The sequence below is a fragment of the Callionymus lyra genome, chromosome 14 (genome assembly GCF_982586985.1).
Source record: "Callionymus lyra chromosome 14, fCalLyr1.hap1.1, whole genome shotgun sequence".
NCBI lineage: Eukaryota > Metazoa > Chordata > Actinopteri > Syngnathiformes > Callionymidae > Callionymus > Callionymus lyra.
The window spans coordinates 6,893,502-6,916,970 of NC_141831.1; the positions used below are offsets into that span (position 1 = coordinate 6,893,502).

General features: G+C 38.5%; 1 protein-coding gene across 3 annotated transcripts; it reads right to left on the reverse strand.

Annotated features, from left to right (window-relative positions):
• Window positions 1-548: 548 nt before the first annotated feature.
• On the reverse strand, window positions 549-23,247 carry ssh2b (slingshot protein phosphatase 2b). Of its 3 annotated transcripts, XM_087807012.1 has the most exons (14): window positions 22,805-23,247; window positions 16,726-16,769; window positions 11,523-11,635; window positions 10,361-10,425; window positions 10,097-10,284; window positions 9,974-10,039; window positions 9,703-9,897; window positions 8,488-8,581; window positions 8,275-8,403; window positions 7,297-7,343; window positions 7,011-7,157; window positions 6,746-6,946; window positions 4,999-5,851; window positions 549-4,056 (listed from the first exon to the last, which is right to left on the reverse strand). In XM_087807012.1, exons 1-14 carry the CDS (start codon window positions 22,865-22,867, stop codon window positions 2,989-2,991), a joined length of 3,273 nt encoding a protein of 1,090 aa, XP_087663138.1. In that variant the 5' UTR covers window positions 22,868-23,247; the 3' UTR covers window positions 549-2,988. The 3 variants fall into 3 exon arrangements, with proteins under 3 accessions (XP_087663138.1, XP_087663137.1, XP_087663135.1); XM_087807011.1 differs by lacking the exons at window positions 16,726-16,769; window positions 22,805-23,247 and adding an exon at window positions 12,452-12,886 and having other exon boundaries at window positions 549-4,053; XM_087807009.1 differs by lacking the exons at window positions 16,726-16,769; window positions 22,805-23,247 and adding an exon at window positions 12,452-12,885.
• Between the last annotated feature and the right edge of the window lie 222 nt (window positions 23,248-23,469).

The window sequence follows — 23,469 nt, forward strand, 5'->3', positions numbered from 1 at the left end:
GACAAAAAAAACAATTTGAAAAGAATAAATAGAAAAAAAACTCAAAGCACTTGAGCCTTCATCTAAATGACAAAAAACAATGTAAAAAATTATGATTGGTCCTTTAATATATATATATTAATTTGAAGCTAACAAAAAACGATAACATTTGAGCCATCATTAAAAAATACACAAAAAATCTTAAAACAAGCAGACAGAAAAATACAAAAAATGAAAACAAAAAACGTTTTGACAAAACAAGTTTAAAGAATAAAAGATGACTGCTCATCAAAATATATATGATTAAAAATAAAACACATCATCTTCTATATAATAGTTTTTTACAAAGAAAAAAAAGGAACATTTTCAGAAAATATAAAAGTGAAAAGAAAACACACAAATAAAATTACCAAACAATTGATGACTCATCCAAAAACAAAATCTAGAAAAGAAAAAAAAACAAGAAAAATAAAAAAAAAAAGGTAAAAAACTTAGTTAAAAAAATAATGACTCGTAAAAAAAAAAAAATTGAAACAAAGAAAGAAGATTAAAAAACACACACTGGTCAATATTTTCAAGTTCCATTTTAATTGTCACAGTTGAGGCGAATGATATAAAAGTTGTACAGTGATATTTTTTTCAAAAATAATAAAAGAGCCGATGATAACATACTCAACTACAAGATAAAAATGTTTCCCAAAATAAAAAGAAAAAAGTGGCAAAAACAAACCCGGCCAAAACAAGAAGGGAGTAAAGTGCATGTATGACAGACTTCCTGTTCAGCAGTCACAGGCTCCTCTACATGTACAAAAGTGACATCAGTAAAAAAAGAAAGAAACACCAACAGAGCCACGACACATTCACACAAATATAAAAACACATATATACACACACTTGTACACAACCCCTCTCTGCACACACACACACAACACTTAAATAAGTCGCCAGGACTGAGCGAGATGGAGAAACACATTCCAAGAATCCAGGTTTGGTGAAGAAGTTTCATGACGATTAATAAGAAAAAGGTTGAATTTTCGTCACCTTTTCCGAAAAGTTTCTTCCAGTTATGCTGCTCGATTAAAGATGGGATGAGATTAAAGATACATTCAATCAAAATAGTCATTAAATAGTGAAGTTTGAGACAGAATTGACCAATGTTTGGCTCTATCTAATGTCTGGCCCGGGGGCCACTGACGACCCCTCGATTCAATTCTGTGTGGCCTCAAATATATTATTCTCAGGTTGGACGACTGCCAGATAAAGCTTCTTTTCTTAAAAAATGACTTGAAAACAAGATGATCGTAACGGAAATGCTACAATGCTACGCTACTACGCCGCCATGCTAACGGCTAAAGATTTTCAAATTTCGGTGTTTGTTTAAAGTATTAAAAGGTTATGCTTTGAACTTCGGAATAAAACAACTCCAGGTGTTGAAGTGATACGTTTCAAACCAAAACGTAGACATTGAATGATTTTAGATTTTAAAGCTAATTCTCTTAGCGAATATATTTTGAGAAAAAAGTAGTAATTTATGTGGATCAGGTATAAGTATATTTTTGTCAACTTTTTGTTGCACCTTTACTCCCTCAATAAAAAAAGTACTTGTGCTTTTCTTTCTAACGTCGATGTTTCCAGCAACACAAGTCGTTTTCAACTCTCAAAGCAGCACTACGGACTGGCTCCCTCTAGTGCATGAAACGTGTAACTACGCTGTCATTCATCAGAAGAGTTTCCTGCCAAGTTGCTTACAAAATGAGAGGCTTTTATTGTGAAGGTTTTCTCTTCCTGGTAGCTTCGAAACGTTGTGTAGCTTTTAAATAAAAAGCACGGCAGTTCTACAGCTAAAAATGAAACTAAAAAACCTCTAATCTTCCGTAGCACTGCTTTGATAAGTCTTCAAAAATAAGAATTTTGAAGGTTACCATCTTTAGAAAACAAAAAATAAAAAATTCCATGACACTCAGAAAATGTGCTGATTGGGCATGTTTGCCTCAAAACCAAGTCTTCCAGGATTTGATTGTTGATGTGTTACAGTGTGTTACTGTTTTTAAATTTGTGCCACCGGTCATGACCACTGCTGCTCCACAGCGGCTCCTGGTGGATAAGAGTAGTAACGCCAATCCTTTAAGGCAAGAGGCAGTGGTTTGTTATGGTGGCCTAGAAGTTCAAAATCATTGTACAAGCTCTGAAACACATTTGCAAAACTCTGAATTTGATTCATTTATTTGTAAATGTGTTAAATTAATTTGTAAATTGGTTTAATTATTTTATAAATGTGTTTCATTGTTTTTTGTTTCGTTTTTTTTCCAGCGTTTGGACATTTTCTCATGAGTTTGTAAATGTGTTTAATGCGTTTGTAAATGTCTTTAATTCTTTTGTAAATGTGTTTAACAAGTTTGTTAATGTGTTTAATGCTTTCGTAAATGTGTTTAATGAGTGTGTTAATTTGATTCATTTGTTTGTAAATTTGCTCAATGCGTTTGTAAATGTGTTTAACGAGTTTGTAGATGTGTTTAATGCTTTTGTAAATGTGTTTAACAAGTTTTTAAATGTGTTTAATGCTTTCGTAAATGTCTTTAATGAGCGTGTTAATTTCGATAAATTAGTTTGTAAATTTGTTCAATGCATTTGCAAATGTGTTTAACGAGTTTGTAGATGTGTTTAATGCTATTGTAAATGTGTTTAACGAGTTTGTAGATGTGTTTAATGCTTTTGTAAATGTGTTTAACGAGTTTGTAGATGTGTTTAATGCTTTTGTAAATGTGTTTAACAAGTTTGTTAATGTGTTTAATGCTTTTGTAAATGTGTTTAATAAGTGTGTTAATTGGATTCATTAGTTTGTAAATTTGCTTCAGCGTTCGTAAGAAATTTACAAACTTACAAATCATATTTACAAATGCCTTTTTTTCAGTTTGTTAAATATGTTTTGCGCTTCTGGGCCACCATACTTTGTTATTCTCACTCACTCGGTCACATGGTGTGGTCACATGGTGTGGTCACATGGTGTGGTCACATGGTGTGGTACAGGGTGCACAGAGTTCTTTTCTTCAGCCGTCTGAGCGGGTGCGTCCGCCCGTACTGCTGCCGCGAGGTCATGAGCGTGGGCGAGTCTGGACCCGAGAGTTTCCCGTGAACCGGGTCTGAGGCGCTCACAGGCGGTCGGTCCACCAGGACGTCCTCGGGGAGCGGGGGGGCGGCGGGGGGGCAACCTTGGACGCGCTGCTTTTTGGACTCGCCGCTCACGGTGGGGACGGGCGGCTCGGCGGTGGACGGAGGGGCTCGGCTCCGGTCCAGCTCCCACCCGGTCAGCTCGTTGGCCAGCTTCTCCAGGCAGCCCAGCTTGGCCAGGGAGGCGGAGCGCTTCATGAGCGAGGGCGGGGTCAGCCCGGCCTGCCGAATCCGGGCCTCCACCTCCCGGACCCGCCTCTGGATGCTGCCGCCCGGCGTCTGCGGCCCGGCACACAGTCCCAGCGCCGCCTCCTGGTAGGCTCCGCCCACGCTGACCTGCTGCAGGAAGACGCCCAGCTCGCACAGAGTCTCCCAGGTCTCCCTCATGATGTCGTAGCCGGGCGAGAAGACGTCGCGCTCCGTCCCGGACTCCAGCTCCGTGACCCCCTCCAGGCACAGGAAGCTGACCGAGGCGAAGGGCGACGGCGATGAGGTAGAGATGTGTCGCTTCTCAGCAGGCGGCGGCGTTTTCTCCGGGACTTCTCGGGTCTTGGCGTCCGGGTCCTTCTCCCGGACCGGCTCCGGATCGTCAGGTGCCGCCTGGGCCGGCCCGGACCTCCAGGAGGAGCTCCTGGTGAGCGAGGGCGGCGACGAGGACGGCGACGGAGACTCGTGCTCCTTCTTCAGCTTCTGCTCCAGCTGCCGCGTCACCCTCCTCACCGAGCCTCTCGTCCAATCAGAGTAGAGACGCTCCGTGCTCTCCTCCTCCTCCTCCTCTTTGCTCCTCTCGTCCTCGCTCCTCTGAGGAGCGTCGGGTTCCACCTCCTGCTTGACCTCTTGAGGAGAAGGAGGCGCTGGAGAGTCACCGACGGGTTTCGGATCCGTGACCTGCACAGGCGTGTTTGTCTGCTGTTGAATCAAAACAAACACAAAAGAGAGTTTTTTTTTAATTGTGCTGCGAACTGATGACATGCAGTAACAAATCTAAGCCAGTAGGTGTCGCCTTTATAGAAGAATATAAGTAAGTAAGTAAGTAATTTTTATTTGTATAGCACTTTTCCAGACCAGGGTCACAAAGCGCTTAAACAATCAAAACAATATTCAATAAAGTATGATTTAAGACGATTTCATTTTTTCTTTTCCTTGATTTTCTGGAACTCCTGTTGCGTAATCAGTCATATCAGTGAAATTCGAATATTGAATTAATTTAACAGTTGAAATGTTGTTATTTTAATTAATTAATTAACTGAAATAAAGTCTAATATTTTCTAAATTATTTTTATTTAAAAGAGTTTGATATTCTGAAATGTTTATATGAAAATGTTTAATTTCCTTCTAATTTAATCTTATTTTCATTCATTTTTAAATAATTAAGTGCTTCTTTTTTTTATATAATTTGGTATAATAGTCACCAGACAAAACCAACAGATCACCGAGATACTTGATCAAACTTTCAGCCAATCATGCGACGCACGGACGATCACATGATGAAGTAGATGCACAGGATCAATCATAGCTCGATGCTCTGTTGATTTTGTCTGGTGACAACATTAAAGCTACATTTTTACATTGAATTTAAAAGACTTTGAATTAAATAATATTGAATTTAGAAACATTTTTGGATGAATGGAATTAGAATATCAAACTGTATGTGTGAAAATGAATAAGTTTATTTTGAAAATACATATTTTTTAAAATAAATTATTTTATAAAAACCCGTCAGTGAAGAAATTATTGAATTAAATTCTTCAAAAATAAAATTTAAAGCTTACAAAAGAAAAACACTTCATTAAAAAAACTCAAAGTTGTCATTGAGTGAAAAAAAGAGTGACTGATCGTCACTTTTCTCACCGCTCTCTTCTCCTCCTTCGCGTCACTCGCTTCCGGCGTCGCCTCCTTCTTGAGCGCCTGAGGTCCGGCGCCGCCCTGGGTCCCTCCGTCCCGGGTCATGCCCTTGAACTTCTCCCTGGCGCTGAAGAAGTTGATGTGGTCGGCGCTGTGGCCGAAGAGGAGGCCTCCGTCCTGCTGAATGGCACTGGGGTTGCTGGTTAGATCACTAGTGGGGTCCTCGGAGTCAGGCACTGGCGGGGTCTTGGCGCTGGGTTCGGGCGCGGGTCCAGGCGGAGCGCAGTCCTGAGGCGGGGTCTGGGGCGGGGTCTGGGGCGGGGTCTGGGGCGGGGTCTGGGGCGGGGTCTGGGGCGGGGTCTGGGGCGGGGTCTGGGGCGGGAGCAGGGCCGGGGGCGGGTGAGGCTGACCCACCAGGAGACTTTGAGCGACGCTCGCCTTGTCGGGGCGTTCAGGCACCAGAGTGGCGGCTCTCGGCAGCGAGCGCGGCGGCGGCGACGAACATGGGTCGCACACGCCGTTGGAGAGCGAGCGAGAGGCGGGCGACGGGTGGGCCGGCGCCGAGACCGGGCGAGGGGGGGTCTGACGCCGGACCACCAGCTCGGAGGGGCCCTCGTCTCTGTCCGGGGACGAGGGCCTGGACTGGATCAAGGTGTCGGGCTGACTGGTGGAGTGAGAGGCTCTGCTGGTCCCCAGGGACTCCAGCAGCTCCTTCACCGAGGGGCCCCCCGTGCTCTGGTTGTGGGGGTCCGACCGCCCCAGACTGTGGGGTTGAGCCAGAGACTTGGACAGCGGCTCGTGGTGCTCCGAGAGGTCGCTGTCGGAGTGCGAGCGCCACAGCTTGTTGTGTCTTTGTTTACTGTCGGGAGACGAGTTGAATATTAACCTTCACATCATCTTATAATAGATCGTCTTTGATTTATCTTTCCTTTAATAACAACAAATCTATACATTTCTAAAGGAAATTGAGTTTTTAATCAATTTATTTAATCATATTTTATCACCTTAAACTCGTGTTCTACTGTTTTCCTGCCTGGGTTGTGTGTTGATTTATGTGTGTGTGTGTTTTAGTGTGTGCATGTGCATGTCTAATTTTGTAAGTGTGCATGGTTTTGGTTTGTGTTTGTTCGCACATTTTTGTGCATGTATGCATTTGTTTGTGTGCATGCATGTGTATGCATGTTAGTTTTTGCATGTGTGTGTGTGTGTGTGTTCTTGTGTCTATATATACATGTGTGTGTTTGTTGGTGAATATATACATGTGTGTCTGTGTGTATATACACATGTCTGTGTGTCTGTGTGTGTCTGTGTGTGTGTGTATATATATATATATATATATATACACTCGTGTGTATGTGTGTATATATACACATGTGTGTGTCTGTGTATCCATGTGTGTACATATACACGTGTGTGTGTGTGCATCAGTGTGTGTGTATTTATACACATGCGTGTCTGCTTGTGTGTATATATACACACATGCGTGTCTGTGTGTGTATAGAGGCGAGTGTCTTTGTGTGTGTATAAAGATGTGTGTGTGTGTGTTCCTGTTTGTGTGAGTGTTAGTAGATGTGTGTGTGTATAGATCTGGGTATCTTTGTGTGTGTGTGTGTGTGTGTATATAAAGATGTGCATATGTGTGTGTGAGTGTGTGTGTGTGTGTGTGTGTGTGTGTGTGTGTGTGTGTGTGTGTGTGTGTGTGTGTGTGTGTGTGTGTGTGTGTGTGTGTGTGTGTGTCTCCAGGTGTGTGTACCTGGCCAGCAGGATGCCCTGATACTCCTCCAGCTGCCTCATGAAGGAAGGGTTAGGTTTGGTCACGGCTCGTCGTTCTTTCACGTAGTCGAAGGCTTTGTTCAGATCCCAGCCGAACTCCTTCATGGCGTAGGCGATGACGGTGGCGGCCGAGCGGCTGATGCCCATCTTACAGTGCACCAGACACTTGGAGCCCGATTTCCTGGGTCACAATCAGACACGCGTCACATGACCGCGGGGGGTCAGGGGTCGAGGGTCGGACTCACTTGGCTCGAGATATGAACTTGTAGGTCTCGTTCCAATAGGCCAGCAGGTCGGTCGCCTCCTCGTCGTAGACGCGGATGTTGTGATACTCGAACACTCCGGGGAAGAAGTTGTCGATCTCCCTGGTGACGTTCAGGATGTACTGCACCCTGAAGAACACAACACTTGGTCAGCTCTGGAGTTCTGCAGGTGGATCTGCAGGTGGATCTGCAGGTCCATCTGCAGGTCCATCTGCAGGTCCATCTGCAGCTGGGTCTGCAGGTGGATCTCACTCTCGCTCTCACTCACCCACACTTCTGCAGCTCCTCCAAGTTGGATGCATTCCACTCCGAGCCCTGAAGGAAACACAAGACACCCCAGTCACTGAGTGAACTCTCCCTGCACTCCAGGAAAACCAAGCTGCTGTACTTCACTCAAGGGTGAAATACTTGTGAAGCCGAGGCGGCGGATTACATTTCCTGAGGGGCCACAGTGTTTACTAGATCTTAAAGTTCTTCAAATGTGGGGGAACGAATGTTGAGTTAGTTTGTGATACTGTGTCATCTTATTTGGGATTTTTTTTTAGGGTGTGAGAAAATACACATTATATTTCCGTTATTTTCTTCACAATGTTGTATCGATTTTTGAGAGATTTGATCGTTTTCAACTTTCAAAACACTTTATTGTTATCATAATTCTTTTATGGTTTATATTTCAGCAAACTGTGGGTAAATGAAATACTCTTCCAGCCACTAGATGAAAGATAGTAGTCATTGTGTCGTCCGCAGCTAAAGGAAGTAGATTGACTGAGGATGAGAGGATACAGTGACTCCAGCAGCTTTTAAAGCTGATGTTTGGACATATTTTGGTTTGAAAACAAATGAAAGCGGTTACGACTTCATCAAGAGTCATGTGGTCTGTAAATACTACAACACCAGAGTCAAGTACTGGACAATACTACACATATATACTTGGTACTACACTATCAAATCACCAGAGTCAAGTACTGGACAATACTACACATATATACTTGTTACTACACTATCACAACATCAGAGTCAAGTACTGGACAATACTACACATGTACTGTTACTACAGCATCACTATATATATATATATATATGTGTATATAGCAGTGACACTTTTTATTTTTTGAAATTTAAAATCATTATAAAACTGAAAATTGAGTCAAACAAAGACCATAAATCAAGTACATTTCGAGGTGAACTAGTGGTGAATATATTACTTTGTAATAAGTAAAGTAAGTAAATGAAGGAGTTATTTTACCAGGAAGACGTGATCAAAGATCTCAGTCGGACTGTCCATCTGACCCAGGATCACGATCATCTCATTGTCGATGTATTCCTTAAACTCCCTCAGGTTGCACGTCATGTGCATTTCCAGCTCATTCCGGATCTAAGAAGAATTAAAAGTAAATAATCATAATCATAAGTCATAATTTCTCACAGACTCCTGGAGCGTCGAGTCAACAAAACTCACCTCTTTACACGTGACGTTCTCCAGATCCTTCAGCATCATGATCTCCTTGAGGCTGGTTTTGATCCGACGCTCGGTCAGTTCTCGTTCGGTGGGTCTGAACACACACAAGAGAACAGATCAACATAAATGTCAAACACACAACAAAACACAGGTTGTGTGTTTAAACTGATTTTAACCCAGAACAGATTCAAACTGAAAAAGATGAAAATGATTAGGTAGGTAGTAAATGCTGTTTGAGCTAACTGTGCATTTGTTAGCTAATGCTAGCTACTAACTAGAGTAGTTTTTCCAGGTTTGTATCACCTTAATTTTATTTAAACGTTATCTATTCACCAGTTATATATCTCAACTCAAACAAAGAGAGAAATTCTACATTTGAACAAACAGGTAAGTTTAATTTTTTTTCCCTAGAATCAACAACACCAGCGCTAGCATCCGCTAGCATCCGCTAGCATCCGCTAGCATCCGCTAGCATCCGCTAGCATCCGCTAGCATCCGCTAGCATCCGCTAGCATCCGCTAGCATCCGCTAGCATCCGCTAGGTGTTTATTTTTTATTTTTTTATATTGTTCTTTAAAGCATTGTATTATTTTTGTTGAAATATTTGAATTCAATAAATTAAATACTGAAAGGTTTTTTGTTTTTTTTAATTGAATTAAGGTCTTGTTTAATATTTTTAAAATAGATATTTTATTTTATTTACACAGATTGAAATTGTCGTTCTAATAAATAATTAAAATTAAACAATTGAAAAAAGAACTAAAAATAAATAAAACTAAAAAAACAAATACATTTAGAAAATCAATTTTTCTGTTTTGTAATTATTAAATATAATATAAAATTCTGTTTTTGAAATAAATTATTGCAAAATCTAAACCTTCAATATAGAAATGATGAAATTAAAAAATATATATCATACAAATTAAATGACAAAATATACATTTAATTTAAAAAAAATAAAAGTTACAAAATTTGGAATTTGACTTGATTCGTGAAGAAATAAAAACAGTTTAATTGTACAATTTTTCTGATTAAGAACCTGGTAGGAAATGACAAAGTGAGTTCATATGGTCGATATGAAAAATAGATTTATAAATGTATAATAAAAACAACCAAATGTAACCACTAAACATTTTCCCATAAACAACTTTTAAATAGATGTAGCATCAGTTTCAGATCTGCTAAGATGTAGATGGAAGAGTCTGGAGTATTTACGCGTCAGAGAAGAGGACGGGAGAATCCGCTCGGTGCGACTGCACGTCCTGCATGGCGTTCCACTCGTTGATGCGAGCCTGGTCCGAGGAGACCCGGCTCTGGTAGTAGCTGACCCACGTGAGGAACAGACTGCCGGGGAAGTAGTTGTGACAGCGAGCCACCTCGCAGGCTTTATGCAGAGACTGCAGCGCCGACCTGAAGACGGCGAAACATTCTTAGTTATCTCTGGAAAAAAAAAAAACCTTTTTCTGGATCGTCACGGGCGACTCACCACATGGCCTGGACCGACACCGGCTTGAAGACGTGAATGTGGTTGTCGGTGGAGACGCTGAACCCCCTGCGAGGACAAGAGATTCAGCAGGCGCTCGGATCGAAGCGACGCCGACCTTCTTACCCGTCTCCGTCCAGGTGGATCAGCGTGTCGCTCCAGAGAGGCAGGACCATCCCCACCGAGCACGAGCTGTCCACGGGACTGAAGTCCACGCCCAGCAGGACGCTCTCCTCCGTGTCCTGGCGTCCGTTGGTCGACACCACCACCATGTAGCGGGTCACCTGGGTGTGAGCGCTCTCCAGCCGTACGGCCTGCAGACGTGAGGGACGTTGTTTTCAGTTTGTTTAGTGTGTATCCAGGTGTGTGTGTGTCGATGCATTTACACACCAGCTTGATGTTGTCTTCTGGCCGCAGGACTGTGAACATGGTCTGTAGATGCTGTTGGATGTCGCCTGTAGGGATACAAAGAGTGAGTGCTTGGAAATGTTTCGATAATGTGTTAATATATATTAAAAAAAATGTGACTTATTCTAGATTTGTCCTTTAAATAATGGACCATTGGAAGTTTAACAGTGTCATTAGAATAGTGAATGGTTTGATTTCACATTTAAACTGTTGAACTTTAGTTTACTTTTTTTTTAAGCATTTAAAACAATTTTGAAATAATTAAATTAAATATTGGTACATATAAAGGTTGAACTTGTTTTTTATTGCATAATTGAATCCTATATTGAAAGCTTGATCGTTTTTTTAAAATAAAATAATTGAACTTAAAAACTAATTTTCAAAATGAAAAGAGTTAAAAAACAGAGTTTGATATTCCAATCACAATAATTAAAAAATGAATGTTCTAAATTGAATATTTTTTAAATTCCTAGTCCTTTAAATTCAATATAAAATGTTGGTATGAAAGTGTTACCAGACATTACCAAAAGAGAACCGAGCTAATAGATCTTTATTGATATTGATATGATTATCTTTCCCTTTATTCCCCTTTTTCTTGTTCTTATTTTTATTTTTATTATTATGAATAATTGCTGTATTGCTGTGTCTAATTGGAAAAAAAAACAATTTCCCAAAAGAAGACCTCCTGAGGGATCAATAAAGTTCTACCTAACCTAACCTATATCCAACTCTCAGCCAATCACACAATGCGCGGTCCATCAATGTAGAGGCACAAGATCATGTAGCACAATTATTAAATAAATAATAACTCATTTAACCTTTTAATATAGAAATGAGTGAATACAAGTATTCGATAAAGACAAATTCAACCTTCTAATAGAGAAAAAATGGTATTCAAATATTTTAAAATGCTCAAAAAACAACTCAAATTATTATAAAATGTAAAATTCAACCATTCAATATTCTGATGGTACTGATATGCTTCCATATGAATGATTTAAAAATAAATAATAAAATCTTTTATTCACCTAAATCCATCTTCACAAGCCACATCAGGTCAAACATGGACAAACTTCCCAACCATTGATATTTTTAATTCATAATACCAGACATCAGAAGACAAGACAAAGGAGTGAAGCCTCACCTGCATGTTTGCTGCGCAGCTGTGAGAAGCGAGAACCAGAAGACGCAGTGGAACCATTTCCTCGAGGTAAGAAGAGAGCGGCTCCTTTGACTGTCAGGAAACTTTCACTGATGCTGCAGAGAAAACAAACAACAAATGTGATGAAGACAATTATTCTACTGCTTAGTATCAGACCGACCACTTCCCTCTCCATTTTAAAGCATAAAGAGTGAAACTACAATGTTATTAGTGAAATAAAAACCAAAAACAGTGAAGTCAAGAAGCAGATATTATCTAAAATGATCACTTTCTTTATATAATACTTAAGATGGAACTTATTGCAAAAATATTCAGTCATAAAATCACTTTTCTCAAGTAGGAATGTGTCAAACTGAAGAACTAAGAGACTATAGATTAACTGATCACTCAACCTTGAGGACAAGTTGAAAGATAAAAAGTTGCACAAAAATACTTATATTTTTTAAAATCTTTTTAAATATCAACCTGTATAACATGGGTCTGTCAAAAGTATCGAAATTCAAACAAGTAACGACACTAAAATGTTGTTTTTGGATACGATACTTTTCTAAATTTCTAAAGCATTAAATCTAAAACATGAAAAAATAATATTTAACGTGTGAATCTGTTTATTGATACACATTTTAAAATAGGGTATTTTATAACAAGAGGAAATATACGTCACTTCCTTGTTGATCCTTGTAAAAATAACTAAATGAAATTGAGTAATAATTAGAATTTAAAAAAGTCACACATTACATAAACATTGCATACAGCTATTGCCAATTAAAAAAATAATTACACACAATAACAGAAACAAATATACACGGGATAGTCACTTCCGGCGTGAAACTTGCGTCTCATCCGGAGAGAAAAAAAAGTGGGAATTTTGCCTCAAACGCATCACCATGTGTTCTGAAAATCAAACTCACAGATGGTAGATTTCATCCTGGAAGATCACGGAGTTGCGGGTAAAATAAGGTCTTTTTTCGAGCCCGCAAGAGGCGCACAAACACGGCACGGACAAGCTGCGCGGTGCGTTCACGGACCCGGGAGGCATCGCTGCTGCTGCGGCGGGAAGTCGTCAGCGCTCGCCGGTGCTCGTCATAGACAACATGGCGGTGAAAATATATGAAGGTGAAGAAGTTTTTAAAAATCCCCGAGCAATGTCACCAACACTCTGTTGACTCGATTAATGACTGGAAGTAACGACGGACTTGAACTCATCATCATCATCATCAGAGGGTCGATGCTGCGGCGTGATGGAGGGGGAGAAGCTGCGCATGCGCAGAGCGAGGCGAGCTAACAGTCACCAGCAGCAACGAGACGAAAACAAAACAATAAAACGTGGACTATGATGGACACGTGCGAGGAGAGAGGAGTTTAGACTTGAATGTTTACTAGATAATAGTGTCATCTCGGGTTAAAACAATCTGGACTCGTTTAAACTTTATCTTTATTATGAGTCTTCCCTACAGTGTGACTCATGGATCAGTAATTCACAGGAAACTTTTATTAATTTAACAGTGAGTCACTTTGACTGTTGAAAACAATCCTCAGAGTTATTATCTCAACATGTTCCTGCCTGGAAATATTACAAAAGTACCTGAAGAAAGATTCACTCTCGAACATTATTAACTGATCATATAAATGATCCAAGGACACAACTTAAGTCCGTATTATGTATAATAACTATTACAATAAACTAAAATATTAAAACTCAAGTAAGTGAAAAGGAAAAACTTAAATAATAGGCAGAAGAAATAAGAAGTGTTTATTCTCTTTTACCCTTTTAATCTCTTTTATCTTTAGAGTTTTTAAATTGTTTGATTATAGTTGAAAATTGTTAAAATACCGTTCAAAATAGTTTGATTATAGTTGAAAATTGTTAAAATACCGTTCAAAATAGTTAGATTTCCAATTAAAATAGTTTGATTTCAGGTTATAATTGGATTTACTACAGTTAAAAATGTTTAATTGTAGTAAAAGTGCGTTTGTCTGAAGGTGTAAGATTGTTCAAAATGTACTGAAACTGATTAAAGTACACTCTTTTCACTCTATGAATCTGTTTATCCCCCTTTTTCACTCTCTATGAATCTGTTTATCCCCCTTTTTCACTCTCTATGAATCTGTTTATCCCTCTTTTTCACCCCCATCACATCACAATAAATGTATCAACTTAAAGCCAACAAATGATTAAATACATTTGAAAAGGCTGTAAAAGGATCTTCTACACTGATGTGAGGGACGCACACGTTTGTCCTGGACCAGGGGTCAAGGTTGTGTAACGTCTACAGTGTCTTGCACGGAAGATTCCTGGCGGGGACACCAGACACCCCACAACAGCCAAACAACAACAACACAGACCGCGAGGACGATTGAGAAATCATAAAGACGACGGAGAAACTCGAGACCACGTGTTGATCCTGTTCGAGTTGTTGAGTTTCCACGTACTCATGTAACTCAACATGTGTTGTTTTCCTCGTGTGTTGTGATGATTCTTCCATCACAACACACGTCATCTCGCTCATGACAATATTCACGGATTATAAAACAACAACGTAGATTAAAAATGAATCCGAAATATAGTAAATAAAAGGTTTATAAAAAGACAATATATTGGTTGTTAGCATGTTCCATTGCATCGCTTGCTAATTATAATTGTATTATTATTATGACATTTTTACTCTTATTTTGGAGGGAAAAAAAGTATTTAATGTTCTTTTGTGGGGTTAAAGATACTAAATGTATCCTCTCGTCCTCAGTCATTGCGGGATCTAGTGGGGTTTCATTCTTCCTTTAGCTGCAAAGGACATAATGAATGCTGCCATCTAGTGGCCAATAGTTTAATTGCAACAAACATGAAATAATAAAATAAAGGAAGTTGAAATCTATATATATATATATATATTATATATTTATATATATATATATATTTTCTAACGCTCAAGATGTATATACATTTAAAATGTAGATTCTTAAAAGGCACTATTTCAAAGTTATTTTTCTTTTCTTTCATTTCATAGTTATATTAAGAGCTTCACTAGTAATAATAGTTGTTCAAAATAGTTCTTCGTTAGTTTCATAGATTTATTCAAACATCCACATGTGACCTCGAGTCTGATTCTCACAAGGTTTCTGCCCGATTCATGGATCCTCGTCTCGTTCAAACAAATAAAAAGGTCATCATGGGATTCTTAACCAAGGTTATTTAAAATAAAAAGTCGAATCACAATATTTGCCTGATCTGTGACCACATTTCAATCCTCCCATGATGCACCAAACCAGGAAGTGACCCACATTCGTCGCCAAGGACACTTCCCTCCACGTCTGCCTGATGAAACTCACACCGGCGTCTGACATCGAGCGAAGTCACCGATTTGGTCGTCGCACAGACATCCGACACCTTGTATCAGAGCAAACAAACAATGGTTGCCATAGCAACACTTATATAATGTTAAACAAGCAAGGGGGTGGGGGGGTTCCTCAGGACAGGACAGGACGTCGGGAACGCCGGGAAAAGACAAGGAATTATTGTTTTACTTTATCCAGCCGCTGGTTTATTAGTCGTCGTGATCAGAGCTTTATGAATAAATAATAATAATAAACGATAAAAACTTGAGAAGCTCAGAAGCAAACTTGACTTGAAATATAAAGTATTTATATAGTATATATATATATATATAAAAGTAAGGTATAGTTTTCCTCCGAGATGTTGGGTCTCTACAATATAATCTGTTATATTATATTGTGAATGACTTTTCAATGTTTGATGTTTTTTATCTATTCTTTTCTCTTTAATATACATATTATTATTTTGTTATTGAATTTTTAATATATTGTTTAAGTAAACTTGTTGGGCCATTGGGTTTATTCTTTATTCACATTTATATTTACTAAATGTTATTAAGTACTGAATCATAACTTCCTTTGATAAAAATAAATATTTGTGATTCTTTTGATTTACTTTTGCTTCATTTAAAAAAAATTAAATCCACATTTAATAAAATGAAAATGATTTATTTTACTTCAGGCAATACGCAATACTTGTTTTCCAACATTTTTTGTTTGTTTTAAAACATATTTTTGCATAAATGAGAAACACTTATTTAATATATATATATATATATACATATATATATGAATAACTCTATAATCACTATATTTGTAGTGCAGAAACATAAATAATTAATATATTTGTAGGATTTTCTGTGTCATTTTTACTATGACATAAAGAAAGTGTTTCCTGTGATTTAGTAAAAGCAACATCAAGTTTTTAAATCCCTTTTTTTAACTTAAATAATTGTTTTCATTTAAATCTCAACGTTTTCTTTTAAAGTCGACGTCTTTCTCTGGAGAATAAAAGTCTAAAACATTCACACCGATAGTGAACATGTCGAGTAATCATCGTGTCGACCTTTTGTTCCTCATCAAAGTTGATCTAACAAGAGAACCAGGATCTTTATTTGCTTGTTAAACCATTAAAGTACTTCTTCTTCTGCGCTCACGCCCAAACCCACCAAGATTTCACTCCCAGCTGCGCAAACACAGACGGCTTACACACACATGCACACACACACCCCCACACACGCTCACACACACACAGATCTGATGTCCAAACAGAAGGCAGCAGACTCCAGGAGTCCAACACACCGCCCTGAAGTCAACCCTGACCCCACTCGGGCGCTGCCGCCCCCTGCTGGACGACTGGGAAACAGCGTGTACTGCTGGCTCTAGGACCACACGTGTGGATCTAATGGGAGGAAACAGGAGTTGCACAGAAGGCCAAACATTCAAAGTAGGATCTAAACAAAGAGGAAGTAGCGAGTATCAACCAGAGCGTGATGGAAACGACAGAGCGAACAAACGCCGAGGGAGGAAGAGAGGAACAGGAAGAACGAGATGGTCGAGTAGAGTCGGGACAACAAAGGCTTGTGACGTTGTCGCTTCTGTCGACAGCACAGGAAGGAAGTTGTGCGAGGTCAAGACAAGAAGCTGCTCTGAGACTGTCTGGACGCAGAAGAAGAAGAAGATTCTACTCTGATCTTCTTACAAACTCAACGATGCAGAAGTTCCTCAGGAAACCCTTCATCACTTTCTCAACACTTTCCAAGAAACTTTGACTCGAGATCAGATGAATGTTTCAAACTTCCTGAGCGAGTCTTAGACATAGACTTAGACTTAGACTGCACTTTATTGATCTTACCTCCGCGGCTGAGATCGGCGGTCGTCCTCCCCACTGCCAGACTCCTGCAGGAGAGAAGCATGACGTTTAGTTTCTTCAAGAAAACATTGACAACGAAACGAGTTGCTGGTTCAAATTCTGAAAAAAAACTTTTCTTGATTTCATCCCACAACACAACCATTTAGATATGACTCCGATAATGTGTGTGTGTGTGTGAGCGGTGGTCTGTCTACAAGTGTTCTGTGATGATGTCCAGGGTGCCCCGTGTCTCTCGCCCCGGGTGGCTGGGAAAGGCTGAAGCCCATCATGACGCAATGAAGCTAAGCTACACAATGAGTTCCAACAGGTACACGATAAAATCAGGGTAAAAATTAAATAGTCTCATAAAGTTGTATTTAATTATTATTATTAATATAATCACTACTGTAATAAGAAACTGTTTGACATAATGCAGAAAACAATGTGCATTTTAAAAGGTCTTATATTCATTTAACCACTGTTAAAAGATTAAAATAAAATATAAAAAATAAAATAAAAAAACGATTTTATACAAAAAATATTCAGTAAACAGAATCCTTTATCAGAATCAGAATCCTTTATTTGTCCCGCGAGGGGAAATTCGGTTTAAACAGCAATATACAAAAAATAAAATGAAAAAATCTAAATAGAATAGAATAAAAATCTGCCCTATATTATATATATACACTAACATATTTACAAAATATATTTACAAAAATAACAAGAAGAAAAAGGTGCTGTTAAATATTATCTGGCTGTGTTCTTGTTATTATTATAATATTATATTATTATTATTATGTTTCTATGTTCTTGTTCTGTGTTCTTGTAAACAAAGGTTACTTTAGGGAGAATTTGAGGGGTTTGTACGCACGTTTATTGAACACAAATCAAAGAATTCAAATCCCATATAAAAAAAAAAAAAAATCAGGTCTGACTTCAGATTGAATTCACGATCATTTGTTCGAAGAGTTAAATCATTGTTTGTCGGCCGCTGGTTCAATATCATCTCAAACATTCAGACACAGACGCCATTGAGCGCCAGAGCAGCGAGAGCCAGGAGGGCGAGCAGAGTTCAGCTTTAACCCAATTTATTCCACTCAGCAGTAAAATGATCCCAGTGTGTTGATAGAAGGTGTGTCCGCTAGTGACGCTCGCCCGACGCTCGCCCGACGCTCGCCCGTCTCACACAACAACACGGCGCAGGCGTGCTCGGGTCTGGCTCTTGAGTGAAGGGATACTTTTTTTTTCTATTAAATCTAATCTTTAATCTAAGAAATTAGATTGTGAGAATCAAAGTATATGAATATACAAAGTATTGCGGGAGATTAACTTCCCATTGAACGACTGGTTAGCACTAGTATGTATTAGCTAAGCTAGCAAGTTGTCATCGAAAACATTTCTATTAGCTAGCTAGCATATAAGGATGAGTATTGACAAGAATGTGTTGATACACATCAAGATACAGCGTCAACGATACGATATATAGTAATACTGTAGTAACGAGGATATATGTGTAGTATTGTGGAGTACTTTACTCTGGTGTTGTGATAGTGAAGTAACAAGTATATATGTGTAGTATTATACAGGTACTTGACTCTGGTGTCATCATAGTGTAGTAACAAGTATATATGTGTAGTATTGTCCAGTACTTGACTCTGGTGTTGTGATAGTGTAGTAACAAGGATATATGTGTAGTATTGTCCAGTACTTGACTCTGGTGTTGTGATAGTGTAGTAACAAGTATATATGTGTAGTATTGTCCAGTACTTGACTCTGGTGTTGTGATAGTGTAGTAACAAGTATATATGTGTAGTATTGTCCAGTACTTGACTCTGATGTTGTGATTGTGTAGTAACAAGTATATATGTGTAGTATTGTCCAGTACTTGACTCTGGTGTTGTGATAGTGTAGTAACAAGTATATATGTGTAGTATTGTCCAGTACTTGACTCTGGTGTTGTGATAGTGTAGTAACAAGTATATAATATATATATATATATATATATATATATATATATATATGTGTAGTATTGTCCAGTACTTGACTCTGGTGTTGTAGTATTTACAGACCACATGACTCAAGAAAATGAACAAACTGTGTGAATATTTGCATGCTTAAACTAAAAAATGTATTTACTTTTCTTTATACCGTTTTATTGAAATATAAACAATAAAAGAACAATTAAATCAATTTAGTATCGCATTTCAATTAAACCATGGTATTTTAGTGTGTTGATATTTTCTTACATCTCTACTGTTGGGTGAATATCTTTCACTTTTGTACATTAAATCATACTTTAAAAGTTTCTAATTCCTCTTTTGATCAAGTATTTATATTGGATCTTAATCTATTCCACGTTCACACTGTTAATTCAATTCACCTGCCGTCAGTATTAGATGAGAACAGTTCAGTTCATCATCCCTACTCTCCCAGGAGACTCCAAAAGGGCCCGTTCAGGCGCCCTGAGGAACCCCAACACGGTCAACACCATTAGAGTCCTGGGATTCCTTACGTTTCCTGTTTGACAAACTCTTCGTCCGATGTAACCGACAACAGCAAGAACTCGTTCCTCACGTCAGTTTTTGTTTTGCATGTATGGAAATATCAGCAGACATTCCAAACATTAGTCAAATGTCTGGTCAAAATAAAGCTGTCGCCCCTGGAGACGCAGGAACGACACGAGGCAGGTCAAGTTCTCGCTGAAGCTGGTGTTGAGCAGATGTTCAGATGGCGTTCGATCCGACGAGAGAGAACAGAGAGGAGGCGGCGGCAGGTTTCTACGTGCAGCGTCCTGAAAACACCGACTTCAAATAGTTGAAATAGTTGAATCGTCGAGTTCGAGCGACTTCGGCCAAACTCTGGATCCATTTTCCTGCCACCACGTGTCAAAAAGACCACGTTTGTCTGGACTTTAATGGAGTTATTTTAGCTCCTTTCGACCTATAAAGATGCTCGTGTTTGAGATGATGAAGGTTTATTATCTACGTCTACAATTATACAAGGACGTCCAGTAGATGATGAGCTCCCGATGAATGATGGGAATTCAACAGGATTTAAAGATGAAAGATTAAGACTGAGGAGAATGAAAATAACGCACTTATACTTCCTGTTAGAGACAGTTTTTTTTTTAATTAAATATATCTTGAGATACATCTGGAAACATTTAGAAATATTTGCCAATAGACAGAGATTTGATGATGGATGAAAACTCGTGTTTTTGTGTATGTTGTGACATAAAACTGAGATGCTACATGCTAAAGTTAGCATACAGTTAAATATTATGATCCACATATTGTATACAACTAAGATGCTACATTCTAAAGTTAGCATACGCTTAAAGATTATGATCCATATATTGTATTCAACTGAGATGCTACATGCTAAAGTTAGCATACGGTTAAAGATTGTGATCCACATATTGTATACAACTGAGATGCTACATGCTTAAGTTAGCATACGCTTAAAGATTGTGATCCACATATTGTATACAACTGAGATGCTACATGCTAAAGTTAGCATACGCTTAAAGATTGTGATCCACATATTGTATACAACTGAGATGCTACATGCTAAAGTTAGCATACGCTTAAAGATTATGATCCACATATTGTATACAACTGAGATGCTACATGCTAAAGTTAGCATACAGGTAAAGTTTATGATCCACATATTGTATACAACTGAGATGCTACATGCTAAAGTTAGCATACAGTTAAATATTATGATCCACATATTGTATACAACTGAGATGCTACATGCTAAAGTTAGCATACAGTTAAATATTATGATCCACATATTGTATACAACTGAGATGCTACATGCTAAAGTTAGCATACAGTTAAATATTATGATCCACATATTGTATACAACTGACACAAGACCAGCTTCTGTTAGTCACATATATACAGTATTTTTTTATCTGAAAAATATCTTTAATTAAATAAAAAGTTTCAGTCAAATACATTGAATTTTAAAATAATAAAATACTGATTTAAAAATGTTTTGTTCCTGCATTATGTTCTTCAACAACTACTTAAAGTGACAGTTGTTGTCGCTTCTCGTCCGCGATGTAAACATTCTTGTCGTCACGCAAACGTCGAGCCAAGACGGTGATTATTCCGCTGACTCACAAAACGGGTTTGGTCCCAGAAATAAGGGTATATTTCGATGGCGTCCGCGATGATGAAGGTTCGATGTCGTTTGTCAAAAACAACATTCTTGTCGGCGTCAGCTGGTGCTGAAAGATGTGTGTGTTCGGAGAAAAATGTGGATGTGTTGGAGCAGTTATTAACACGTCAACAGATTTAATCTGACGCAACCATTTGAGGTCGATGATCATCTACAAGTTCTTAATTTAATTCTTCTTCTTCTTTCCTTCCGCCTGCTCAATAACTGTGAGTGTCACAAGTTTGTACGATTTATTTACTACCTCAACACTGAAAATACAACAGTACAAAGAGATGCAAACATTGTCTGTGTGTCGCATGATTGGCTGAGAGTTTGATCCAGTAGCTCGGTGCTCTATTGGTAATGTCTGGTGACACCATTATACCAACACTTTTATATTGAATATAAAAGACTACGAATTAAAAAATTATTCATTTAAAAATTTTATTTGTCTTTTATTTGAATAATTTTATCAAACTATGTGTAAAAAAGAAATCTTGAACATAGTTATTTAAACTTATAATAATTAAACAAATTATTAAATTAAATTACTCCACGAAAACAAATAAAACCTTTTAATGCACAAATTAATGAAATAAATCATTTTTTAATAATAATATAAAAGTTACAATAAAAAGAATTGTAAAAGTTTCAACATTCTAAATACACATATCACACATATACACATAGATTAAATCATTCAATATTCTTATGTCACTGATATACATCGATAACAGGCCAAACTTGAAATGCAAGATTTATAGTTGCATTTTTAGAGCGTTGACATTTTTGAGCCCAGAGAATACGTGTGAAAACTTAAAAAGCAGAAAAAAGTTTATTGAATATGAGAAATCCCCCAAACAAAAAATATATACCCAAGTGAGAAACTGATACATTGTTGGAAGGCGGAGAAATAAAAGTAAAGAATTAGAATTAATAGTAAACGTGGACAATTTAAACATTTTCATGTAATAAATAAATAAATGTAGCCTTCTGAGAACTAAAATAATTATGTTTCCTGAAACAAGAACCAGTTTATATATATATATATATATATATATATATATATATATATATATATATATATATATACACATTTGTGCAGGGGTTGTTTAACTTAAAAAAAAAAAAGAAAGTTGAACTTTCAGCAGCGGTGTTAAAAAGTCACGAACTGAAACTAAAAAACTAGGTCGTGAACGTTTGGCTTTAACTTTGCGGTGAGAAACACACAACAAACGAAAAGTACATTTTCATCTCGTTTCCTCAGTCAAACCAACTGCTGCTTCTTCTTCTTCTTGTCACATGAGCTGAGCGAACAAAATGTTCTCAAAGAAGATGAGATGTTTGATGGAGATTATTTAAATATTTTAATGTAAAGCTGACCTTTTTTCACAGGCTATGTCGGGACCGGAAGTACATCGTGTTTTGTGTGCAAACACTTGAACGTAAGTGATAACTTCTTCTTTTTTTTCCTTTTTTTAAGTGAAAGAACGCTGTTGTAAATACTTTAAAAATACTTTGAAAATATAGTTTATTAATACAAAATTGACATGAACGAGCATCCTATGATGATCGGTTGAATTATAAACAGTAATTTTACGTGATATATTGTCCTTTTAAAAATGTGTTCACAATAAAGGATAGAGATTGAATTAGAATTTTTTTTTTTTTTTTTAATTTAAAGCGACGATACATCATGAAATATTACGGAGCTGGTGTTCTTCGCGCATGCGCAAGAGCACAAAGGCAAGGCACTTTATGACAGTCAGCAGCTGACAATAAAAGCAGCGGAAACACAAAGACGTGAAGACACTCGACGGTCACGGACCCGCGGCGGGAGAAGACGAACCGCGTCCCGGTGAAAGAGAGGGAGAGAGGGAGGGAGAGAGAGGGAGAGAGAGACCCGAACACTCACCGACACGCAGGGGCTGGAGCTGGTGCTGGGGGTCGGTGATCTCTGCACGGTAACCAGCGCCATTCAGCGAGCGATCGTCCGACACCTGCGAGGAAACGATGGCCTCCCGGCGCTCATGGTGGTCGCGGGGGTCCCGGGGAATCACTGGAGCTGGTCCTCGCCGCTCATGTCGTCTCCTCGAGCGGCAGAGACTGGTTGACGACTCCCCGGCTGCTTCCTCTGTCGGCGCGCACTGCGCATGCGCGCCAACGAGCGTCTTGTCAGCGCCGAGTTAACCGTGTGCGCGCCGGAAGTAAACAAAGGCGCTCAGACGTCAGTCAAACAAAACACCTGCACACAGGTGATCACGTTTAAAACGAGGGACCGACACGAACAGAAGATCGTATTGGCTTTATTGACAAATAAAAGTTGTAGTTTTTTGAGCTCGTATTCACGTATTAATTTCATATAAATGTGTAGGTTTTTAAGCTTAATTATACATACATGACTGTCAAACTCCACACTCCGTTTTTAAACTGTACAACTCGATTTTTTTTAAGGTGGTTTAAGAGTCTATGATACGAAACATCATTTCCCCCATCATTTAAAAGAAACAAACAGAATAAGACCCAATATGTAACTCTAAAGTCTAACTAAAGTGTGTATTTGTGTGTGTGTTGTTGTGG